General features: G+C 36.5%; 1 protein-coding gene across 16 annotated transcripts in view; it reads right to left on the reverse strand.

Annotated features, from left to right (window-relative positions):
• The window catches only part of FER (FER tyrosine kinase), a 622,960-nt gene that overhangs the window by 432,692 nt on the left and 163,792 nt on the right, over positions 1-26,476 (reverse strand). For 14 of the 16 annotated variants that reach the window (XM_004267438.3, XM_049707502.1, XM_033423747.2 and 11 more), the window contains one exon: positions 6,676-6,943. In XM_004267438.3, coding sequence (XP_004267486.1) covers positions 6,676-6,882 — 207 coding nt within the window. In that variant the 5' untranslated portion in view covers positions 6,883-6,943. Of the gene's footprint in view, positions 1-6,675; positions 6,944-19,095; positions 19,170-26,476 lie in introns of those variants that run through there. The other 2 variants (XM_033423749.2, XM_049707500.1) reach the window with 2 other exon arrangements.

Consider the following 26,476-nt stretch of genomic DNA (forward strand, 5'->3'; position numbering starts at 1 on the left):
AATGGGAAAAGGCAGTCTCTTCAATAAATGGTGTTGGGAAAACCCAACATCCACATGCAAGAGAATAAAACTGGATGACTATCTTACACCACACACAAAAATCAACTCAAAATTGATTAAAGACTTGAATGTAAGATCAGAAACCATAAAACTCCTAGAAGAAAACATAGGCAGTAAGCTCCTTGACTTAATATCACTCTTAATATCACTCTTAGAGATATTTTTTGGATCTGATTCAAACACAATGGCAACAAAAGCAAAAATAAACAATTGGGACTACATCAAACTAAAAAGCTTCAGTACAGCAAAGGAAACCATCAACAAAACAAAAAGTCAACCTCCAGAATAGGATAAGATATTTGCAAATCACAGATCCAATAACGGGGTAATATCCAAAACACATAAAGAACTCATACAGCTAAACAACAACAACAAAATCCAATTTAAAAACAGGTAGAGGATATGAATAGACATTTTTCCAAAGAAGACATATGGGTGGCTAACAGGTAGGTAAAAAGATGCTCAAGATCACCAGCTATTAGGGAAATGCAAATCACAACCACAATGAGATATTACCACATATCTGTCAGAATGGCTATTGTCAAAAAGACAAGAAATAACAAGTATTGGAGAATTTATAGAGAAAACAGAACCCTCACACACTGTGGGTGAGAATGTAATTTAGTGCAGCTACTATGTAAAACACTATGGGGGCTTCCCTGGTGGCACAGTGGTTGAGAGTCCGCCTGCCGATGCAGGGGACACGGGTTCATGCCCCAGTCAGGGAGGATCCCACATGCCGTGGAACGGCTGGGCCCGTGAGCCATGGCCGCTGAGCCTGCGCATCCAGAGCCTGTGCGCCACAACAGTGAGAGGCCCGTGTACCGCAAAAAAAAAAAAAGAAAAAGAAACTAACCAAACTGCAGGGAGAAACAGACTTATCCACAATTATAATCAGAGATTTCAACACCATTCTCAATAGCTGATAGAACAGGTGGACAAAAATGAGTAAAGAGGGACTTCCCTGGTGGCCCAGAGGTTAAGAATCCACCTTCCAATGCAAGTGACACGGTTCGATCCCTGGTTGGGGAACTAAGATCCCACATGCTGCGGGGCAACTAAGCCCATGTACTGCAACTACGGAGCCCACATGCCCTAGAGCCTGCACACCACAACTACTGAGACTGCGCACCACAACTACTGAGCCCATGCACTCTGGAGCCCATGCACCACAACTAGAGAGAAGTCCACGCACCGCAACGAAGAGCCTGCACACCTCAATGAAAGACCCCACATGCCACAACAAAGATCCCATGTGCCACACCTAAGATCTGACGCAGCCAAATAATTTTTTTTTTAAAATGTGTAACCATATTCTTTAAAATAAAAAAACAATGAGTAAAGAAATAAAAGACTTGAACGCTACTATCAACCATCTTGACCTAATTGTCATTTATAAGAACACTGCAAACAACAACAGCAGAGTATAAAGTGCACATGAAAGAGTTACCAAGACAGACCATACTCTGGGCCATGAAACAAGTATCCATAAATTTAAAAGGATTCAAGTCATATAAAATAGGGTCTTTGAAAACAATGGAACTCAATTTGAAATCAGTAACAAAAATATCTCTAGGAAAAAAAAACAACTACTTGGAAATTATATAAGAGACACTGAAAGAATACATGGGTCAAAGAAGGAATCAAAAGTGAAATTAAAATGTATTCTGAACTGAAAAAAATGAAAATAACCATATGAGAATTTTCTGGGTTGCAGCTAAAACAGTACTCAGAAAAAATTAAGAACACTATAAGGATGTATGTATTACAGAAGAAGAATAGTCTTAAATCAGTGATCTCAACTTCTACTTTATTAATCCAGGGGAGAAAAAGAGCAAATGAAACACAAATTAAATGGGGAAAAAAATTAATAGATTTCAGAGCAGAAATCAATGCAATAGAAAACAGAATATCAATATACAATGAATGAAATAAAAAGTTGGTTCTCATATAACATCAGTAAAATTGAGAAACCTCTAGCCAGTCCAATCAAGAAAAAAAAAAAAGAAGACACAAATTATCAATATCAGGAATGAGAGAGATAAGACTACTACAGATTCTCCAAATATTAAAAAGACAATAAGGCAAAATAATAAACAACACTAAAATAAATTGACAACTTAGGCAAAAATAAACAAATTCCTTATAGCTCACTGAAGAAGAAAAGGATCATATGAATAGGCCTTTACTTTAAAAATTAAATTTATAACCAAAAACCTTCTCCCAAAGAAAACTCTAGGCCAAGATGACTTCACTGGTGAATTCTATCACACACCTAAGTAAGAAATAAAACCAATTCTACATAAACTTCTCCAGAAAATTGAAGAAAATACTTCCCACTTGTCTTATGAAGCCAGCCTTATTACTCTGCTACCAAAACCAGACAGTATTACAGGAAAAGGAACTGTAGATCTATATCCCTCAGCAACACTTATACAAAAATTCTCCAAAAAAAATTTCTTAGCAAATTGAATCCAATGACATAAAAACAAGGATAATACAAAAAGATGAAGTGGGAAGGTTTTTTTGTGTGGTTTTTTTTTTGGTTTTTTTTTTGCGCTATGCGGGCCTCTCAGTGTTGTGGCCTCTCCCGTTGTGGAGCATAGGCTCCGGACGCGCAGGCTCAGCGGCCATGGCTCACGGGCCCAGCCGCTGCGCGGCATGTGGGACCTTCCCAGACCAGGGCACGAATCCATGTCCCCTGCATCGGCAGGCAGACTCTCAACCACTGCGCCACCAGGGAAGCCCTTTTTTTTTTTTTTAACAATCTTCAAATGTTTGAAACATCTGAAAATCAATCAATACATTTCAACATATTATCAAACTGAAAAGAAAAAACAATACAATCACCTAAGCAGAAGAAGACAAACCACTTGACAAAATCCAACAACAATTAATGAAAAAGCTCTCAGCTAGGCAGGAACAGAAGGGAATTTCTATAAGCTTATAGAAGATATCTAAAAAAACTCAAAATTAACATCATACTTAATAGTGAAAGACTAAACGCTTTTCCCCTAAGACCGAGAACAAGACATAGATGTCTTCTGTCAATACTTCTATTAAACTCTGCACCAGAGGTTTTAGCTATTGCAAGAAGGCCACAAAAATAAACAAAAGACATCCAAATTGGAAATGAAGAACTAAAATTCTCTTTGTTTGCAGATAATATAATCATCTGTGTAGAAGATTCAATGGACTCTACAAGACAACTGCAAATAAGTACGTTTTGCAAAGTTTAGGTTATGAGATTAACATGCATAATAACAATGAACAGTGGAAAACTGAAAATTAGGAAAAATACTATTTATAAGAACATAAAAAATATGAAATACACATAAACCCAAAAGACCTATACACTTAAAACTATTGATATAAGATTAATTAGGAAAATTAAAGAAGATATACACCATGTTTATGGATTAGAACTCCAATACTGTTAAGATATACATTTTCCCCGAATTTACCTATATACTCAATGCATTTCAATCAAAAATCAGTAGACTTTTTTATAGAAATTGATGAGCTAATTCTAAAATTCATATGGAAATGCACAGGAACTAAAGTAGCCAAAACAATTTTGGAAAGAAAAAAAAAGCACAAAGAGAAATTACACTATCTAACTTTGAGATTACTATAAAGCAGCAATAATCAGAATAATGTGATGCATTTTCAGAGTTAAGAGGAAAAGCTGACATACTCCTTGTTTTTCTTTGGGTTTCCAACCATTGTTCAACTGTTATCTCTCAACACTTCCTCTCTGAAAGGCAATACTACCAATTAAACCACTTCCTCTCAATCTATATCACCTTTTCCTATCCCCTTTTCCCATCCCCCCAAGTTCTCCTGCCCTCTTTATCTTAGCATTTGTCTCCATCTATCCCTCACCAAAATACCTGACACTTCAGTATACACATTGATGACTCCTTCTCTGTCCTGACCTCATAAATCCTCAGTCTTCTTACCTGTTAATACTATTTCTTGTTCCTTTCACTACCTTACTTTTTTTTTTTAAGATTTTTTTAAATGTGGAGCATTTTTAAAGTCTTTATTGAATTTGTTACAATATTGCTTCTGTTTTATGTTTTGGCTTTTTGGCTGCAAGGCATGTGGGATCTTAGCTCCCCAACGAGGGACCAAACCCACACCACCTGCACTGGAAGTGACGTCTTAACCACTGGACCTCCAAGGGAAGTCCCATACTTTTCTAAACAGTATAATTTCAGTTAAACATAGTAAATAAAACACATGGCTATTTTTCACTCCTTTCCAAAACCCTACCAAAATATAATATAGTTACTTAAAATATAAATTCGCAATAACAAAGAAGATAGAAAAGGCAACAATCACAGATAAGACTTGCCAACAAATGTTAGAAAATGTAAGTGGTAACTCATTAGCATATCAGGAAAAGTTGAAACTTAAGTGTACGGAGGGGAGGTCAAGAAGAAAAGGCCACATGGTGGGAGGGGGAATTGGAGGAAAATGATCAAAAGGTACAAACTTCCAGTTATAAGATAAATAAGTACTAGGGATATAATGTATAGCATGATGACTATAGTTAACACTGTTGTATGATAAAGTGAGTTGTTAAGTGAGTGCTTTCTAAGAGTTTTTATCAAAAAGAGAAATTTTTTTCTTTTCTTTTTATTATTTGGATATCAGCTAAATCTACTATGGTAATCATTTCACAGCATAACATAAATCAAACCATCATGTTGGACTTCCCTGGTAGTGCAGTGGTTAAGAATCTGCCTGCCAATGCAGAGGATATGGGTTCGATCCCTGATCCGGGATGATCCCACATGCTGGGAAGCAACTAAGCCCATGTGCCGCAACTACTGAGGCTGCGCTCTAGAGCCTGTGAGCCACAACTACTGAACCCATGTGCCACAACTACTGAACCCATGTGCCACAACTACTGAAGCCCGCCCACCTAGAGCCCGTGCTCCGCAACAAGAGAAGCCACGACAATGAGAAGCCCACGCACCGCAATGAAGAGTAGCGCCCACTTGCCGCAACTAAAGCCCGCGTGCAGCAATGAAGACCCAATGCAGCCAGAAATAAATACATTTATTAAAAATAAAAGAATGAGGAAGCCCTTTTTAAAAAAAAAATCATGCTATACACTTTAAACCTATACAGTGATGTATGTCAATTATATCTCAAAGAAACTGGGGGGAGAAAAAGAAGAAAAGACCAGTTTATAGGGTCAGATAACTCCAATAAAGCTCAGGAACTGGAGAAATCTAAATGAAGAAAAAGGAGAGGGCACCGAAACAGAAGGATTGATTCAGTCTATATAAGGAACAGCCAGAATTCTAGTTCCTATTGCTCAGCCCACAGACATGCAACTATTCTTCCCCCAGTGCAGAAGAAAACAAGAGGAAAAAATTAACCAGAGAGCTTTTGGACTCAGAGACACCAGGCAGCTTACCAAAAACAGGAGGATTAACTAAAATATGACTCTTTGAACACTCAATCTACTTTCCCTATCTATTCCTATAACATAACAGAGTAGTCAAACAAAATACAGGACACCAGTTAAATTTGAATTTCAGATAAAAAATAAATAATTTTTAGTGTATGCATTTCTCAAATATTGTACGCAAATTTAACTGGTGTTCTATATTTTAATTTGCTACATCTGGCAACCCTACCTTCAGACTAGAGACTAGAGAATGGTTCTTTGGGGAATCTCACTGGCCCAGGAAAGGATGTTAAAGATATGAACATTAGGAGTTCTCAGCAACATCACAGATCTTTACCTGATCACACATACCACATACACACATTCCCCATAAGAAACAGAGTTTCTTCTACAATTTACTCAAATCCTAAGACCCATGAGTGCAAGAAACACACTAATTTTTTTAACTTTCCAAGTAAGGTAAAAAAAAATTTTAACTTTGAATAAATATAGTGAAGTGTGAAGTAAGACAATGAAAATAAACAGAGCGAAAATCCAAAACTATTAAGGTGTGTAATATTTCATATTTTATGCCTTCAAAGGATAATTAGCAGTGCAATTTTGGCCTTAATTTTTATAGCCCTTATTTTTAAATTTTATACTTTATAATCTTGGAGCTAAAAAACCATATTGTTTATCCAAAGGATTTTTATGTGTGATTAAATCATCAATATATTAGTATTTTAGTAATGAAATGACAGCAGAGAATACCTACATGTTAAAATACTCCATGTGATTCACTATACAAATGATTCACAGAAGAATGCAGGGAAGGTGGGTTATAATGAAAGTTTGTGTCAAAAGAAGAAAACAGCAGGGCTCAAGGAACCCAAGGAGGTAGGGTAATAAAGAAAACGAAATTTGTAAGAAGGGTTCTCAAACCTAACTAATCATTAGAATAATCTGGACATCTATTGGAAAAAAGGATTTCAAAGTTCAAAAATTTCAGACCTACTGACTCGGAATATCAGGAGCTGGGCCCAAATTTTACAATTTTTGAAACTTTCCCCATGAGATTCTGATAATCAGAAAGATTTTGGAAGATTTTAGAATGCTGACTTAGGTACGCTTATTCAATAGTATGATCTATTTGCCTTAAGGACAACTATGATGCTATAGACAATAAATGATGAAATCATTCTTCTTACCTTGGATACATTGCTGACATAATTCATTTGGATAGTACTTTCCTTATCAACTTGATTACAAAGGTTCTGTAAAGTAGATGCATATTCTTTATCACTTTTTATTCTCAGGGCCATAAATTTCTTCACTGTTTCCAGTAACCGTAATTCCCAGTCTTGCAATTTTAACACAGCTTCATGTGAATTCTTCAGGTCACTCCCAAACCCCATTTTTGTAAAGCACTGTCTTATCCTCCACGCTGCACAATTGAGCCGTCTAATCAGCACATATCTGTGTATGTAAACAGAAGAAAAGAATCTTAAATCAAAAGGAAATTAGTCTTCAAAGCAAAGTTATGGCCCATTCTTTTTAGAGTAAAAAAAAAAAAAAATCACTATAACTGAATGCTTTCCCCCAAAAATCAGGAACAAGATGAGAATGTCCAATCTCACCACTTCTATTCAACACTGTAATGAAGGTTCTAGTCAGTACAATGAAATAAGTGAAATAATTTCCAATGAATTTGGAATGGAAGAAGTAAAACTATATTTATTTGCAGATGACATGACATATATAGAAAATCCTAAGAAATACAATTTTTAAAGTATTAGAACTAATAAATGAGCTCAGTAAGATTACAGGGTACAAGATCAATATACAAATATCAACTATATTTCTATATATTAGCAAAGATCAATCTGAAAACAAAATTTTAAAAATATTCCAAAACAATTCCATTTACAACAGCATCAAAAAGAATAAAATATTTAGGAATAAATTTTACAAAATAAATACAAAACTTTACTCTTAAAATTATAAAATATTGTTGAAAAAAATTAAAGATGACCTAAATAAATGGAAAGACTCATGTTAATGGATCCAAAAGACTTAATATTAAGAAAGCAACTGCCCAACTTGTTCTACAAACTTAACTCAATCCATATGAAAATCTAAGCTTTTTTTTTTTTGCAGAAATTGACATGCTAATCTTAAAACTTACAAAGAAATGCAAGGAAGCCAGAATAACCAAATAAATAAACAAACAAACCAAAACACCCTGAAGAAAAAGAACAAAGCTGGAGGACTCAGACTTCACTGCCAAGTCCATTCAATGGAGGAAAAAAAACTCTTTTCTACTAAAGATGCTGGGAAAATTGGATTCCACATGCAAAAGAGTTAAGCAGGATGTCTCCTTAGACCATACACAAAAAATTAAATCTAAAGGAATCACAGATCTAAATATCAGAGCTAAAACTATAAAACTCTCAGAAGAAAATATAGTAGTAAATCTTCGTGACCTTTGTCCAGGCAATGGTTTCTAAATATGGCAACAAAAGTGCAAGCAACAAAATAAAAATATGTAAATTTGTTTTCATCAAAATTAAAAACTTCTGTACTTTGAAGGCCACCATCAAGTAACTGATAAGACCACAGAATGGGGAAAATATTTACAAATCATATATCTCATCAGGGACTTTTATCTGGATTATATAAAGAATTCTTACAACTCAATAATAACAAGACAAACCAATTAAAAATGGGCAAAAGATCTGAGTAGACATTTCTCCAAATAAGATTTACAGACGTCCACTAAGCACATGAAAAGATGTTCAATATCATTAGCCATTAGGAAAATACCAATCAAAACCACAATGAGATACCATTTCACACCACTAAGATGTCCATAATCAAAAAGACAGATAATATCAAGTGTTGGAGACTGTGAAGAAATTAGAACCATCAGATACTGGGGGTGTAAATGTAAAATGGATGGTTCCTCAAAACTTAAACACAGAGTTATTATATATGACCCAGAAATTCCACTCTTAGGTATGTACCCAAGAGAAATAAAAACATATGCCCACACAAAAACTTGTGCATGAATATTCGAGCAGAATTATTCATAATAGTCACAAAGGGGAACAACCCAAATGTTCATCAACTGATGAATGGATAAATAAAACAATGTATCCACAATTGGCAACGGTAATGAATGAAATGTTGAAACAAGCTACAGCATGGATAAACCTTGTAAACATTCTAAGTGAAAGAAGCCAAACACAAAAGACTGACATGTTGTGCTGTCTTCTTATATGAAATGTCCAAAATCTATTTTTAGAGGCATAAATCAAATTAGTATTGACTAGAGCTGGCAAATTTGTGAAGAAATGAGGAGTGACTGCTAACGGGTACTGGATTTCCTTTTGGAGTGAGTAGAGGGCTCTAAAATTGATTGTGGTAATGGTTGCACAACTCTGTGAACAGAATAAAAACCATTCAATTGTACAGTTTAAATGGGTGAATTCTTCAGCATGTGAGTTATAGCTCAAAGTTGTTAAAAAAAAAAAATCTCTGCAGTATAACTTATAATCATCTAAAGGTTAGTTATCAGACACCCCAAAGTTATTCCTGCTTGTTTGCTATAAAGCCCAAGAACTATGATAGAATTTATTTTCCCCTCCAGTCTCCTAGAATTTCAAGCAGTGAATCTTTTAGGGTCAGTTAGAAAAAATAAAGAAACACATCTTTTATTTTTAAGTCTGGCTCATCATATCAGAAGTCAATTTAATTCAGCTGAAATCCTCTAACCTATACAGAAAAATAAGAAAAGGTTTCTCTCTCTAAGCTCAGTGATACCATCTAAAGAGATGGTAAAAATGTGTGGGTTTTCCAAATAGAAAACAAATTCCAATATTTTCCCAACTGAAAACTGTCTGGTTTTATGATCAAACAAGTAGAGCGGGAAAAAGGTTGTGGAAAAATGTACTCCATCAAGGTTTCCAAAGTTGCAAGCAGGACACTAAATGGACCTTAACATAAATAAGTCAATAAAAGTAATTGACTTATTCACTTTAATATCAAGTAGGATAATTCCAGTTTATTCACTTTGTAGATAGTAGCTTTAAAAAATTTACTTTGATATACTGTACCTTTATGGGTCACAAAAAAGAACATTTTTCTGTTATTTTACTTATAGCTCAACTAAGTCTCAGTGAAGATATACTCTATCTCATACCATGTTTTCAATGGAAGAATACAAAGAAAGGTGAAATGTTTCGCTTTTTTTTTTAAAACTATATCCGAGATTGTGGTTCATTTTATTCTGTAGCTTGGAATAAACATCACTTCTGCTTCTAAATGCATCTAGCTGCGGTCAAAGCTTTGACAATAGTTTTTTTTCTCTCATTATTAGGAATTTCAAAAGGATTATGAAGAGCTTAGATGAATAAAAAGGGAAACAATCTGGCAGCTATCTGAGAAACACTCCAGCCCACCCTAAGGGCTTATTTATGTACACCAGTATTCTAGGTCAGGGTGAATATAAAATAATTTAATACATGGTACCACTCCTTGAGGAATCACAAATAATAAAAATTTTTAAAAACAGCTCCATAATTAACTGATTATGTCTAATTATTAAATTCGTAGAGATTATAAATACTTTAAGGAATTAAAGGGAATGGTATCCTACAGATAATTTTTCCACAGATGTCAAATGATATACATAAGACTATTCAATTCAGTAGTGTTTGGAAGTTTTTTAAAAACTGGAAATATTAATTAAAAGGAACTAACTAGGTAAATTACAATCAAAGCTGCTGCAGTTGATTGTATTGATAACTGAGAAATCCTAGGGAGTACCATTCAAATCATAGTCTGTGTGAATCTGTTCAGTGTCCAACATTCACAACCATATGTGGTAGATGTGATCATGGCATATTCATTCAGTGGAGTATCATTCAGGCCTAATATAAAAATGAGAAAACTTGTGTATTGATTGGGAAATATCATTAACAATTATTAATAGAAAAAAGTAAGATACAGAAGTTGGTATGCTTACATTGTGTAAAAAGGAGGAAAAATAATAAAAATTAAATTTACTTAAGTACATAAAATATTTCTAGAAGAACACACAGTGGCTGGGACACAGGAATGGGAAGGAGACTCTTCATTATATACTCTTTTGTACATTTGAATTTTGTTTTAAGTGAACATATTGCTATTACTTATTCAAAAATTAATTAAAGAATTTTTGAAGAGAAAAAGAAAAAATTAATGAAACCTGAAGTAATCCAGAAAAGTTTCCTAGAAATGGCAAGACATGAGTTAAGGTTGGAAAAACCATGATTTAGATAAAAAGGTTAAAAAGGAAATGTATTTCAGGAAGCAATATGGGGAATATAAGTGACTAGGGGGTGAAGTAAACCAAGAAATGTCTCCAAAATCAAGCTATATGTGGCAAGCAGTGGCAGATGGCATGCCAATTTACCTCTTGCTATTCTAACGTTAAGGGAACTAATAAGGCTCAAACTCCTTAACTGGTGTTTAAGGCAAAATAACAAGATCATGAATGTGATGTTTTAAATGGTTAGTTTGCTGGTGCTAGTTACACAAGTGTGTTCAGTTGGTGAAATTTCATAAAGCTGAGCGTCTGTGATTTGTGCACTTTTCTATATGTATGTTATAGTTAATTTAAAAAGAGACATAGAGATAGAGTTTAATCTGGAAGCTAGGTATAAAATAGCTTGAAGACAGCAAAAACATAAAATGAGACATAAGAAGGCAAATTAATAAGTCACTACAGCTATACAGCTTGAGAAATGAGGATCTATAATTGACAATGTCAGTGAGAGTTAAGACCAAAGAGGCTTGACCTGGTAAATGGATTTAAAGAAAAGAGAGACAGATGATACAATGATAACTTCAAGGCTTTAATAATAAATGATGACAATATCAATAGAAATGGAAGAATGAGAATACGGAGCTACTTTAAAGAAAATACATTCATTTCAGCAGGAAATAAATGCTTAGGTAAAATACAAGGCTAAGGATACAAAGTTGAGAGTCAGCTGCTTAAAGGTGATAAAACCAATAGATTGAATGTTGACAGAAAAGCAGAGAATTACAAGGACAAAGCCCATGAGAATGTATCAATGGAGGAACTAGAAGAAGAAAAGCCAAAGGGTAGAGATTAAGTAAGCAAAAAAGAGGTTTGACAGAGTTACAGATGATGGGATATAAAAGAAGTTATTAGCAATGTCGAATGTCAGAGAGAGATGTGAAAACTGCAAAAAGTCATTATTGGAATTTTCAGGTAAAGCCAGTATAGTAAAAGAAGTACTTCAGAAGCTCCTACTACCAATAACTAATAAAAAGAACAAAAACTGTTAAGAAAAAACAAAAATTTAAACATATCATCAGCAAATAAAGGAGTAAAACTTTATGCCACAAGTTTCACAGCATAGTTTCAAAGGAAAAAAAGAGAAAATTCTGGTGCTCTAGGCAGCATGGAAATGTGCCCAACGCTACCCCTCAACTTTCAGAAGATATCCCGAGGAAGAAGAATTAACAAAATCCTGAGAATTCACACTGGATACTCCAAGATGAAAAGAAGCAGCATACACTGAACAGACCAACCTAGGGAAAAATCAAGAAAATAACTAAAGGAATATTACTCAGCCATAAAAAGAAACGAAACTGAGTTATTTGTAGTGAGGTGGGTGGACCTAGAGTCTGTCATACAGAGTGAAGTAAGTCAGAAAGAGAAAAACAAATACCGTATGCTAACATAAATATATAGAATCTAAAAAAAAAATGGTTCTGAAGAACCATAGGGAATGATAAGCTGGGAAGAAGTGAGAGACTGGCATTGACATATATACACTACCAAATGTAAAACAGATAGCTAGTGGGAAGCAGCCACAGAGCACAGGGAGATCAGCTCGGTGCTTTGTGACCACCTAGAGGGGTGGGATAGGGAAGGCGGGAGGGAGACACAACAGGGAGGGGATATGGGGATATATGTATTCGTATAGCTGATTCACTGTTATACAGCAGAAACTAACACAACAATGTAAAGCAATTATACTCCAATAAAGATGTTAAAAAAAAAAAAGAGAAAAGAACTAAAGAAAGAAGCTTCTCTGTACCAAGACAGGACCTCAGAAAAATGCAGGGAGGGCAGCCTTGGCTTGCCATTTTCCAGGGCTCTATGAAGAACTGGTGGATGAAATTAAATCCAGAAGTACAGGATGTTTAATGGAATCTCATAAGAGAGAGTAAATCTCAGGGCCCCCAACAAGGCCAAACTCAGTCCCAGCCAATACCTCCCCACCCCTCTATCGCCATGCTCATATGACAAATAAACCAAAATTAAAAGTAAAACCTAGGAATTCCCTGGTGGCGCAGTGGTTAAGAATCCGCCTGCCATGCAGGGGACACGGGTTCGAGCCCTGGTCCAGGAAGATCTCACATGCCGTGGAGCAACTAAGCCCATGCACCACAACTACTGAGCCTGCGCTCTAGAGTCCGCGAACCACAACTATTGAGCCCGCATGCCACAACTACTGAGTCCATGCACCTAGAGCCCGTGCTCTGCAACAAGAGAAGCCACCACAATGAGAATCCCGCGCATCACAACGAAGATAGCCCCTGCTCGATGCAACTAGAGAAAGCCTGTGTGCAGCAATGAAGACCCAATGCAGCCAAAAATTAAAAATAAATTTTAAAAAAAAGTAAAACCGGGCTTCCCTGGTGGCGCAGTGGTTGAGAGTCCGCCTGCCGATGCAGGGGACACGGGTTCGTGCCCTGGTCTGGGAAGATCCCACATGCCGCGGAGCTGCTGGGCCCGTGAGCCATGGCTGCTAGCCTGCGCGTCCGGAGCCTGTGCTCCGCAATGGGAGAGAGGTCGCGACAGTGAGAGGCCCGCGTACCGCAAAAAAGAAAAAAAAAAAAAAAAGTAAAACCTAGCTTCTGACCCAAACAAGATGGCATAGACCATTTTTCCCAGCTCAGCCCCACAAAACACAACTATAAACACTGAAAATAGCAAAAGAGACGACCAAAGAATAACTCTGAGAGGTAGAAAAGGGAAACTCCTTTGGCCCTAGGACTGGAAGAACAGCACAGAAGCAGGGTATCTTGTACCCCCCTCACCAAACAGAAAACGGTCATCCATTTCTGACTTTTCCCAACTTCCAGTCTGGGAACAAAAGGCAGTCCGTGTAGGCTAACTCCTCCCAGGATCTGACAAGAGTCCCTCTGACTACATCAGGCAAGCCAGACACCACCAGCAAGGGAGACAGATTATGAGCCTCACCAAAAACAAACAGCCAGGGGAAGCATTCTCCTTCCCTGATAGGCCTGAGAATCCCATTTTCTGCCAAGAGAAACGGAACTAGGCAGGAAGAACCAGCAAGAGAGATCCAGCAATAGCAAGCAGCCCAGTCAGAAAGCCTCCCTGTCCCCACAGGTCCAAGGATCACCTTTCCCACCCAGAAACACCAGAGCAGGTACACAGAACTGGCAAAAGGGACCCAGCTCTAGCAAGAGGTTCAGTCCAGGAAGCTCCTTGTTCTCTGCGAGTCCAAGATTCTCCTTTCCTGACCAGAGACTGTAGGGCAGCTAGGGGGCATGGTAAAGAAATCCTATCTCACCCCTTCTCTAACCAATAGACATCTAGTACTGCTCAGCCTAAGAAAAATGTCTTCTACTCCCTCAAGCAGCACCACCACCATCAAGAATCAGTGGGAGCCCTAGTGATACCAGATAAAGCCAACCAAAATAACAGCACAAAGACTCAAAATTAAACTGTCACTGGAACCACAGCCCACAAAAATAGGCCAAGAACTGCATGTTAAATCTAACCAGAGTGACTGACTGCCTGTAAAAATAAAAGATTGAAATAGGCTATTGAAATAGAGTCTCCTAACATAATAGATAAAATATCTAGGCTTCAATTGAAAATCACCTGTCATATCAAGAGCCAAGAAAAATAATCACAAGTTAAAAAAGAAAAGACAATCAACTTATGCCAACAACAAGATGAATCAGATGTTGGAATTATCAGAAAATGATTTTAAATCAGCCATCATAGAAATGCTTCAACAATCGATCACAAATTCTCTTAAAACAAATGTAAACCAACAATTACAAATTCCCTTAAAACAACTGTAAAATTAGAAAATCTAAGCAAAAAATAGAAGTTATTAAAAAACATGGAAATTATAGAACTAAAAAATATAATAACAGGAATAAAAAACTCACTAGATGAGCTCAACAGTAGACAACAAAGGATACAATCAGTGAATGTAAGAAAGAGGAATAGAATTCAACCAATCCAAACAACATTGAGAAAATATACAGAAAATAAGAAGAAGAATAAGCAAAGCCTCAGGGACCTGCAGGACAATAACAGAAGACCCAACATTTGTATCGTCTGAGTTTCAGAAGGAGAGAAGAAAGTAGGGCTGAAAGAGTATTCAAAAAAATATGTCCAACTTGGTGAATGAGAAATCAAGACAGTGTGGTATTAGTAGAGGATAGACAGTAGATGAATGGAACAGAATAAAGAACCCAGAAATAGACCCACATAAATATGCTCAACTATTTTTTGACAAAGGTCCAGAAGCAATTCAATGAAGGAAAACTAGCCTTTTCAATAAATGGTACTGGAGCAATTGGATATCTATAGGCCAAAAAAAGAAAAAAAAGAATGAACTCTGACCTAACACCTTACACAAAAATTAATTCAAAAACTTAAACGTAAAACTGCAAAACTTCTACGAAAAAAGAAACAGAAGGAAATCTTCAGGATCTAAAGCTAGGCAAAGTTCTTAGACTTGAAACAAAAAAACACAATCCAGGGCTTCCCTGGTGGCGCAGTGGTTGAGAGTTCGCCTGCCGATGCAGGGGACACGGGTTCGTGCCCCGGTCCGGGAAGATCCCACATGCCGCGGAGCGGCTGGGCCCGTGAGCCATGGCCGCTAAACCTGCGCGTCCGGAGCCTGTGCTCCGCAAAGGGAGAGCCCACAACAGTGAGAGGCCCGCGTACCGCAAAAAAAAATAATTAATTAATTAAATTTTAAAAAAACACAATCCATACAAGGAAAAATTGATAAATTGGGCTCATCAAAAGTAAAAAGGTTGCCCTGTGAAAACCCATGAGAAGATGAGAAAAAGACAGGCTATAGACTGGGAGAAAATATTTGCAAACCACATATCTGACAGAGAACTAGTGCCTAGAATTCATAAGACCTCTTAAAATTCAACATTTAAAAACAACAACAATCCAACTAGAAAATGAGCAGAAGACATGAACAGACATTTCACAGAAAAGGATATAAAAATGGCGAATGAGCACACAAAAAGATGTTCGACATAAATTAGTCTTCAGGGAAATGCAATTAAAACACATGGAGATACCACTACATACCTATCAGAATGGCTAAAATAAAATATAATGACAAGACCAAACACTTGTAAGGATATGGAAAAAGTGCATCATTCATTTGTTGCTGGTTAGTAGACAAAAAATGGTACAGCCACTCTGGTGTCTTATAAAACTAAACATTCAACTACCATATGACCCAACAATTGCACTCTTGGACATTTATGCCATAGAAATGAAAACATATGTTCACACAAAAACCTGTACACAAATGTTCATAGCAGCTTTATTTGTAATAGCCAAAAGCTGGAATCAGCACAGGGATCCTTCAACAGGTGAATGCATACCATGGAATACTACCCACATTAAAAAGGAACAGTCTATCAACATAGACAACAACTAGCACGAATCTTCAGGAATCCTGCTGAACGAAAAAAGCCAACCCCACAAAGTTATATACTGTATGATTCCATTTATATAACATTCTTGAAGTGAAAAAATTTTGGGAAAAGGACAGATTAGGGGTAGCCAGGGTTTAGGGACTGCAGAGTGGAAAAGGGAGGTAAGAATGGTTATAGAAGGAGGATACAAGGGATTCTAGTAGTGTTGGAACTGTTCAGTACCTTGATGGTAGTGGTGGATACATGAATCTAGACAAGTAATAAAATGTTACAGAACTTAACATACACACAACAAAGGAGTACAATTAAAACTGGAGAAATATGAATAAGATTAGTGGATTATGTCAATGTTAATATCCTGGTTGTCACAGTTTTGCAAAATGTTACCATGAGGGGAAACTAGACCAAATGTACAAGGAATTATTATTTCATACAATTGCGTATTAATCTACAATTACCTCAAAAGAAATTTCAATTTAAAAAAAAAAGTAATGCCCAGACCTCAAACTACAGGTTGGGGGAAGAACAATAACGTGGAGAGGGTGTCACAAATTTAGCTACATTCTTCCACAAGTAATAGAGCAAAAGCTGCCTATGTCAACCATAAGGAAGATGAAAAAAGAAATTACAAGGAAATTATACAATCATACTGTAGCCAAAAATTACAAAGAGAGAGAGAGAGCAAGCAGGCGGGGGTACAATACAGACTGATTTGTAATATAAGTTCCAATTGGGCAAGGAATTACTCTGATCTCTTCCCCCACTATCATCTCCAGTGCTTAAAACAGTGCCTTGCATATATAGTAGACAATAAAAATCTGTTAAATGAATTAACTGGTTGAGGCTACACAGCATTATACATGCATCTCCTCATGCCCTACAATCCTTACTTAGCCCTCTTCATTCTTTAGGATACTTAGTGATTCTAGGTATTAATTCTATTATTACTTGTAACACGAGGTATCAAATTTACAACCCTAACCTATAGGATAAAATTCAAACTCCTTTGCCTGGTAATCCAAGCTGGCCCCAGACAGCCTTCCACCCTCAAACAACAGTACCACAGTTTTCTACCTATGGTCCCTTAAATGTCTCATGATCATACCTCTGTAGCTTTGCAGATGTTGTTCCTTCAGTCTAAATGTTTTTATCCCTTGCCTGCCTGCAGAATTTTCAACAACTAAACTGTAAAGTTGTTTTCTCTGTGAAACCTTCTCTGACCATCCCCACAACCATAATTACCCAGTCCAACTTCGGTGTTCCCTTTTCTCAGATCTCAGGGATCATGTATGTACCTGTGATTAATATAACACCTCTCATAGTATATTTTAATTATTTGTTCAGGTATATTTCTCCCATCAAACTACGATATACATGAAAATAAGAATATTACAGAGTTTTCACTTTTATAACACTGGGGCTAAAATTACTATCCATATACAGTAGGTATTCAATTTATTATAAATAATTGCAAGAGCAAACCCATTTTTTAAAAGATTTGTAAATGAGATTTTAAAATAAGAATTTCTATAATTTAGTGGATACTGAGTACAAATCAGGCAGAAATAGAGTATTATACAAAACTACAGGCATGTCATTAGCAAAGATGTCTATTTTAAGATAGCATCTTTTAAAATACACATCTTTTTAAAAGGCAAAACTAATAAATAGCATCTTTCTTAAAAGGTAAAACTAGTAAAAGTCCTAAAAACATTATTGACTATTTAAATTTATTTAAATCTTTCTTATTTAATGGCATTCAGCTTGGTATTTAGGATCAAGTGAGTTATGTTGAGTTTTCAATTCACCATAAATAGTGATTAAAAACTTTAAAAGAACCATTAAAAACTGCCATATTTTCAAAAATTAGAATTTCATCCTGTATAAAATAGATCTATAAATACATACTTCTTAAACAAAAATGGACACTATTTAATAGCAAAATATAAAACAGATAACTAGTTTCCTTGACAGGACAATAGAATTCCCATGGTACCTCTTATAAATATAAGGGTATAGGCAAGTATTTCTTCTAAAATGCCTCTTGTTTTTCAACTTTTGGCTCCACAATTTTTTTACATCCTGGAAACTTTTTTACATTCTCCAAATATACAGAGAAAATACTGCTTTTATATAGCATAAAGAAACTTTATTCTGTACTGAATACTTCCAAGTAAGGAAAATTTATGTTAACACAGATGATATATTGTTGTCACAAATATTTCTTTAATCATTTCATTTTTTAACATTGAAAATAAATTCAAATATACCACAAAGGTATGCTTACATAGAAAAATCAAAAAATAAGTGAATAAAAGCTGTGCCATAGAAACAGGAAATCTTTCATTCTTCCTCCAAGACAAATTTTCATAAGCTGACAAGAAATTTAATAGGAAGATGGCAGAGTAGAAGGACGTGCTCTAACTCCCTCGTGTGAGAACACCGGAATCACAACTAGCTGCTGGACAATCATAGACAGGAAGACACTGGAACTTACCAAAAAAGATACTCCACATCCAAAGACAAAAGAGAAGGCACATTGAGATGGCAGGAGGGGCACAATCACAGTAAAATCAAATCAACAACTGCTGGGTGGGTGACTCACAGGCTGGAGAACCCTTATACCACAGAAGTTCACCCACTGGACAGAAGGTTCTGAGCCCCACGTCAGGCTTCCCAACCTGGGGGTCTGGCAACAGGAGGAGTAATTCCTAGAGAATCACACTTTGAAGGCTAGTGGGATTTGATTGCAGGACTTTGACAGGACTGGGGGAAACAGAGACTCCACTCTTGGAGGGCACACACAAAGCAGTGTGCACATTGGGACCCAGGGGAAGGAGCAGTGACCCCAGGGGAGACTGAACCAGACCTACCTGCTAGTGTTGGAGGGTCTCCTGCAGAGGCGGGGTGGGGAGGCTGTGGCTCACTGTGGGGACAAGGACACTGGCAGCAGAAGTTCTGGGAAGTACTCCTTGGCATGAGCCCTCCCAGAGTCTGTCATTAGCCCCACCAAAGAGCCCAGATACACTCCAGTGTTGGGTTGCCTCAGGCTAAACAACCAACAGGGAGGGAACCCAGTCCCACCCATCAACAGACAAGCAGATTAAAGTTTTACTGAGCTCTGCCCACCAGAGCAAGACTGAGCTCTACCCACCACAAGTCCCTCCCATCAGGAAGCTTGCACAAACCTCTTAGATAGCCTCATCCACCAGACGGCAGACAGCAGAAGAAAGAAGAACTACAATCCTGCAGCCTGTGGAACAGAAACCACATTCACATAAAGATAGACAAGATGAAAAGGCAGAAGCCTATGTACCAGATGAAGGAACAAGATAAAACCCCAGAGAAACAACTAAATGAAGTGGAGATAGGTAACCTTCCAGAAAAGGAATTCAGAATAAGGATAGTGAAGATGACCCAGGACCTCGGAAAGAGAATGGAGGCAAAGATGGAGAAGACGTAAGAAATGTTTAACAAAGACCAGGAAGAATTAAAGAACAAACAAACAGAGATGAACCATACAATAACTGAAATGAAAACTACACTAGCAGGAATCAATAGCAGAATAACTGAGGCAGAAGAACAGATAAGTGACCTGGAAGACAGAATGGTGGAATTCACTGCTGCAGAACAGAATAAAGAAAAAAAATTAAAAGAAATGAAGACAGCCTAAGAGGCCTCTAGGACAACATTAAATGCAACAACATTCGCATTATAGGAGTCCCAGAAGGAGAAAAGAGAGAGGAAAGACCATAGAAAATATCTGAAGAGATTATGGTTGAAAACTTCCCTAACATGGGAACGGAAATAGCCACCCAAGTGCAGGGAGTGCAGGGAGTCCCATACAGGATAAACCCAAGGAGAAACACGCCAAGACACATAGTAATCAAATTGGCAAAAATTAAAGACAAAGAAAAATTATTGAAAGCAGCAAAGGAAAAATGACAAAAAACATACAAGGGAACTCCCATAAGGTTAACAGCTGATTTCTCAGCAGAAACTCTACAAGCCAGAAGGGAGTGGCATGATATACTTAGAGTGATGAAAGGGAAGAACCTACAAGCAGCAAAGGAAAAATGACAAAAAACATACAAGGGAACTCCCATAAGGTTAACAGCTGATTTCTCAGCAGAAACTCTACAAGCCAGAAGGGAGTGGCATGATATACTTAAAGTGATGAAAGGGAAGAACCTACAACCAAGATTACTCTACCCGGCAAGAATCTCATTCAGATTCGATGGAGAAATCAAAAGCTTTACAGACAAGCAAAACCTAAGAGAATTCAGCACCACCAAACCAGCTCTACGGCAAATGCTAAAGGAACTTCTCTAAGAGAGAAGAAAACAACCTACAAAAACAAACCCAAAACAATTAAGAAAATGGTCATAGGAACATACATTTCAATAATTACCTTAAACGTGAATGGATTTAATGCTCCAGCCAACAGAAAGACACAGGCTTGCTGAATGGATACAAAAACAAGACCCATATATATGCTGTCTACAGGAGACCCACTTAAGACCTAGAGACACATACAGACTGAAAGTAAGGGGATGGAAAAGGATTTTCTGTGCAAATGGAAATCAAAAGAAAGCTGGAGTAGCAATACTCATATCAGATAAAATACACTTTAAAATAAAGAATGTTACAAGAGACAAGGAAGGACACTACATAATGATCAAGGGATCAATCCAAGAAGAAGATATAACAATTAAAAATATATATGCACCCAACATAGGAGCACCTCAATACATAAGGCAACTGCTAACAGCTATAAAAGAGGAAATCGACAGTAACACAATAATAGTGGGGGACTTTAACACCTCACTTACACCGATAGATAGATCATCCAAAATGAAAATAAATAAGGAAACAGAAGCTTTAAATGACACAATAGACCAGATAGATTTAACTGATATTTATAGGACATTCCATCCAAAAACAGCAGATTACACTTTCTTCTCAAGTGCGCATGGGACATTCTCCAGGATAGATCACATATTGAGTCAGAAATCGAACCTCAGTAAATTTAAGAAAACTGAAATAATATCAAGCATCTTTTCTGACCACAACGCTATGAGATTAGAAATGAATTACAGGGAAAAAAACGTAAAAAACACAGACACATGGAGGCTAAACAATACGTTACTAAGTAACCAAGAGACCATTGAAGATATCAAAGAGGAAATCAAAAACTACCTAGAGACAAATGACAAGGAAAACACGACAATCCCAAACCTATGGGATGCAGCAAAAGCAGTTCTAAGAGGGAAGTTTGCAGCTATACAAGCCTACCTCAAGAAACAAGAAAAATCTCAAATAATCAATCTAACCTTACACCTAAAGCAACTAGAGAAAGAAGAACAAACAAAACCCAAAGTTAGCAGAAGGAAAGAAATCATAAAGATCAGAGCAGAAATAAATGACATAGAAACAAAGAATACAATAGCAAAGATCAATAAAACTAAAAGCTGGTTCTTTGAGAAGATAAACAAAATTGATAAACCATTAGCCAGACTCATCAAGAAAAAGAGGTAGAGGACTCAAATCAATAAAATTAGAAATGAAAAAGAAGTTACAACAGACACCGCAGAAATACAAAGCATCCTAAGAGACTACTACAAGCAACTCTATGCCAATAAAATGGACAACCTGGAAGAAATGGACAAATTATTAGAAAGGTATAACCATCCAAGACTGAACCAGGAAGAAATGGAAAATATGAACAGACCAATCACAAGTAATGAAATTGAAACTGTGATTAAAAATCTTCCAACAAACAAAAGTCCAGGACCAGATGGCTTCACAAGTGAATTCTATCAAACATTTAGAGAAGAGCTAACACCCATCCTTCTCAAACTCTTCCAAAACATTACAGAGGAAGGAACACTCCCAAACTCATTCTATGAGGCCACCATCACCCTGATACCAAAACCAGACAAAGATACTACAAAAAAAGAAACTTACAGACCAATATCACTGATGAATATAGATGCAAAAATCCTCAACAAAATACTAGCAAACAGAATCCAACAACATGTTAATAGGATCATACTCCATGATCAAGTGGGATTTATCACAGGGATGCAAGGATTCTTCAATACATGCAAATCTATCAATGTGATACAGCATATTAACAAATTGAAGAAGTAAAACCATATGATCATCTCAATAGATGCAGAAAAAGGTTTTGACAAAATTCAACACCCATTTATGATAAAAACTCTCCAGAAAGTGGGCATACAGGGAACCTACCTCAACATAATAAAGGCCATATATGACAAACCCACAGCTAACATCATTCTCAATGGTGAAAAACTGAAAGCATTTCCTCTAAGATCAGGAACAAGACAAGGATGTCCACACTCACCACTATTATTCAACATAGTTTTGGAAGTCCTAGCCATGGCAATCAGAGAAGAAAAAGAAAAAAAAGGAATACAACTTGGAGAAGAAGAAGTAAAACTGTCACTGTTGGCAGATGATGTGATACAATACACAGAGAATCCTAAAGATGCCACCAGAGCTAATCAATGAATTTGGTACAGTTGCAGGATGCAAAATTAATGCACAGAAATTGCATTCCTATACACTAATGATGAAAAATCTGAAGGAGAAATTAAGAAACACTCCCATTTACCACTGCAACAAAAAGAATAAACCTACCTAGGGAGACAAAAGACCTGTATGCAGAAAACTATAAGACACCGATGAAGAAATTAAAGATGATACCAACAGACGGAGAGATACACCATGTTCTTGGATTGGAAGAATCAATATTGTGAAAATGACTATACTAACCAAAGCAATCTACAGATTCAATGCAATCCCTATCAAATTACCAATGTCATTTTTTATGGAACTAGAACAAAAAATCTTAAAATTTGTATGGAAACACAAAAGACCCCGAATAGCCAAAGCAGTCTTGAGGGATAAAAACGGAGCTGGAGGAATCAGACTCCCTGACTTCAGACTATACTACAAAACTACAGTAATCAAGACAATATGGTACTGGCACAAAAACAGAAACACAGATCAGTGGAACAGGATAGAAAGCCCAGCAATAAACCCACACACCCATGGTCAACTAATCTATGACAAAGGAGGCAAGGATATACAATGGAGAAAGACAGTCTCTTCAGTAAGTGGTGCTGGGAAAACTGGACAGCTACATGTAAAAGAATGAAATTACAACACTCCCTAACACCATACACAAAAATAAACTCAAAATGGATTAGAGACCTATATGTAAGGCCGGACACTATAAAACCCTTAGAGGAAAACATAGGAAGAACACTCTTTGACATAAATCACAGCAAGACCTTTTTTGATCCACCTCCTAGAGTAATGGAAATAAAAACAAAAATAAACAAATGGGACCTAATGAAACTTCAAAGCTTTTGCACAGCAAAGGAAACCATAAACAAGACAGAAAGACAACCCTCAGAATGAGAGAAAATATTTGCAAATGAATCAATGGACAAAAGATTAATCTCCAAAATATATAAACAGCTCTTGCAGCTCAATATTAAGAAAACAAACAACCCAATCCAAAAATGGGCAGAAGACCTAAACAGACATTTCTCCAAAGAAGACATACAGATGGCCAAGAAGCACATGAAAAGCTGCTCAACATCACTAATTATTAGAGAAATGCAAATCAAAACTACAATGAGGTATCACCTCACACCAGTTAGAATGGGCATCATCAGAAAATCTACAAACAACAAATGCTGGAGAGGGTGTGGAGAAAAGGGAACCCTCTTGCACTGCTGGTGGGAATGTAAATTGATACAGCCACTATGGAGAACAGTATGGAGGTTCCTTAAAAAACTAAAACTAGAATTACCATATGATCCAGCAATCCCACTACTGGGCATATACCCAGAGGAAACCATAATTCAAAAAGACACATGCACCCCAATGTTCACTGCAGCACTATTTACAATAGCCAGGTCATGGAAGCAACCTAAATGCCCATCAACAGACGAATGGATAAAGAAAATGTGGTACATATATACAATGGAATATTACTCAGCCATAAAAAGGAACAAAATTGGGTCATTTGTTGAGACATGGAGGGATCTTGAGACTGTCATACAGAGTGAAGTAAGTCAGAAAGAGAAAAACAAATATCATATATTAACGCATGCATGTGGAACCTAGAAAAATGGTACAGATGAACTGGTTTACAGGGCAGAAGTTGAGACACAGATGTAGAGAACAAACGTATGGACACCAAGTGGGGGAAGCTGCAGGGGGGTGGGGATGGTGGTGTGATGAATTGGGAGGTTGGGATTGACATGAATACACTGATGTGTATAAAATTGATGACTAATAAGAACCTGCTGTATAAAAAATTTAAATTTAAAATTTTTTTTAAAAAATTATAGAATTTGAATTTATACTCCTTGACTAATAAAACCCCTCCAAATCAGTTTATGGTTCAAGTTAGTTTATCAGAATATGTTTGTTCATTGATAAAGACTATAAAATCATTTGCCCAAATACAAAAATAATTACTTAACGGTATTTCTTACCTTTTATATTTTTCAATACTGACAGAAGTCAGAAACAGTGACTATGTGAACAAAGTCTTACGCTGCTTGCAGCAAGACAGAAACAAAGTCACAAAAAGCCACCAAGTGTGCAAGTAATAACCACAGTTACAAAACAAAAAACTAACCTCACATGAATACAAAATGAGGTGCTTTTTCAGAAGCAGTTAAACAGGCTGGAATGAACAGTCACCAAAGTTTAATCACAAAGACAACATCATTCATTATCAGTTAATATATGCTGACCTTGACCACCTTACAGATATGGTATCTAAAACTCCTCCAACACTTTCCTTATTTCAAAGTGTTGCTTTAGCTTAATTTAAAATAAAAGTTAAATTCAACTGAAACAGCACTAGATTGGCCAGACAGCCTATGGGAACAGCATTAATAGATAATGATGTTTCATTGAGAGAGAACACTGAATAAAAGCTGTGTGAGGTTATAAACAAATGAACAACATGCTTGCTTTTAAATTAACTGGTTTTTTTTTAATTTTAAAAATGTATTTGAAGAACTGATATTTAAAATTATTTGGGCAGAGCAGGATTATTAACAGAATTTTTGTTTATTTGTTTTAAGTTATTATATAAATCAACAGGTATTTATTCAGTAACCATGGGAGAGACACTCTTAGGGATACAAATATAAATAAAATCCTGGATTACTGCCTTCAAACAACTTACTGTGTATTAAAAATAAATAGACAAGTTCACAGGTAACAATGACACAATTCATTCAGCGACAGAAGTGAGCACCTATTTGCCAGGCATATTTCTCAGTGCTGGGAATATCAAGATGCATAAAATTACAGCCCCTAGTCTCAAGAAGCTCACCACCTACTAGGATTAACAAATGTGGAAACAAACAAATGCCATATAATTAAACAGGTTCACAAATACAAATTGGTTATGAGCTCAGTGGGGATACAGGGGAAGTATGTACCACATTTCTAGAGACAATCAGGGAAGCCTTCACAGAATATAAAAGCCTGAGGTACAAAGTGCTACAAAGACACAGAGAAAGGAAAGAGTACAGCTGAGCAGAGTACTCAAAAAACCTTTATTAAGAAGAGAAGATCATTTCACAATTATATGTGTATCATGCTCTACACCTTAAACTTATACAATGTTATATGTCAATTATATCTCATTAAAGCTAGAAAAACTATTTTTAATCAAAAAAAAAAATCTCTGGCAAGCCTTGAGGGATAGTCATGAAAGGAGCTCATGTACATGCATGTCTCTCTGCAAAGGTGTGTGTAGAGGTGGCTTTGGAAACAGTCCTGGGTTGAAATCCTAACTCTACCATTTCATAACTGTGTAACTGCGCATTTTAATTAACCTCCTAAAAGATCGGTTTTCTTATCTTTAAAATGGGGATAGTAGTACCTAGTTTGCAGGGTTATTGTAAAGATTAGATGAGATAAAGTATTTAGTGTGTCCGGCTTTGGAGAGACATTAAAAAGCAGTCATTGCTAATAAAGCATGAGAGAGAGAGAGAACCCACACAAGAGAGAACATAGAAGAGCAAGTGATGGAGGAGGGCTCCTTTCTAAATACAAGTTTGAACATAAGCAAGGATACACAGGCGGAAAAATGGGGAACATGTTTGCGAACCATGGCTAATTTGAAGGAAAACAGGGGAACAAAGTTAAAAGGATTAAGTGCACAATGCATACTAACTTGTATGCCCT

This window comes from Orcinus orca, chromosome 3 (genome assembly GCF_937001465.1).
Source record: "Orcinus orca chromosome 3, mOrcOrc1.1, whole genome shotgun sequence".
Classification (NCBI taxonomy): domain Eukaryota; kingdom Metazoa; phylum Chordata; class Mammalia; order Artiodactyla; family Delphinidae; genus Orcinus; species Orcinus orca.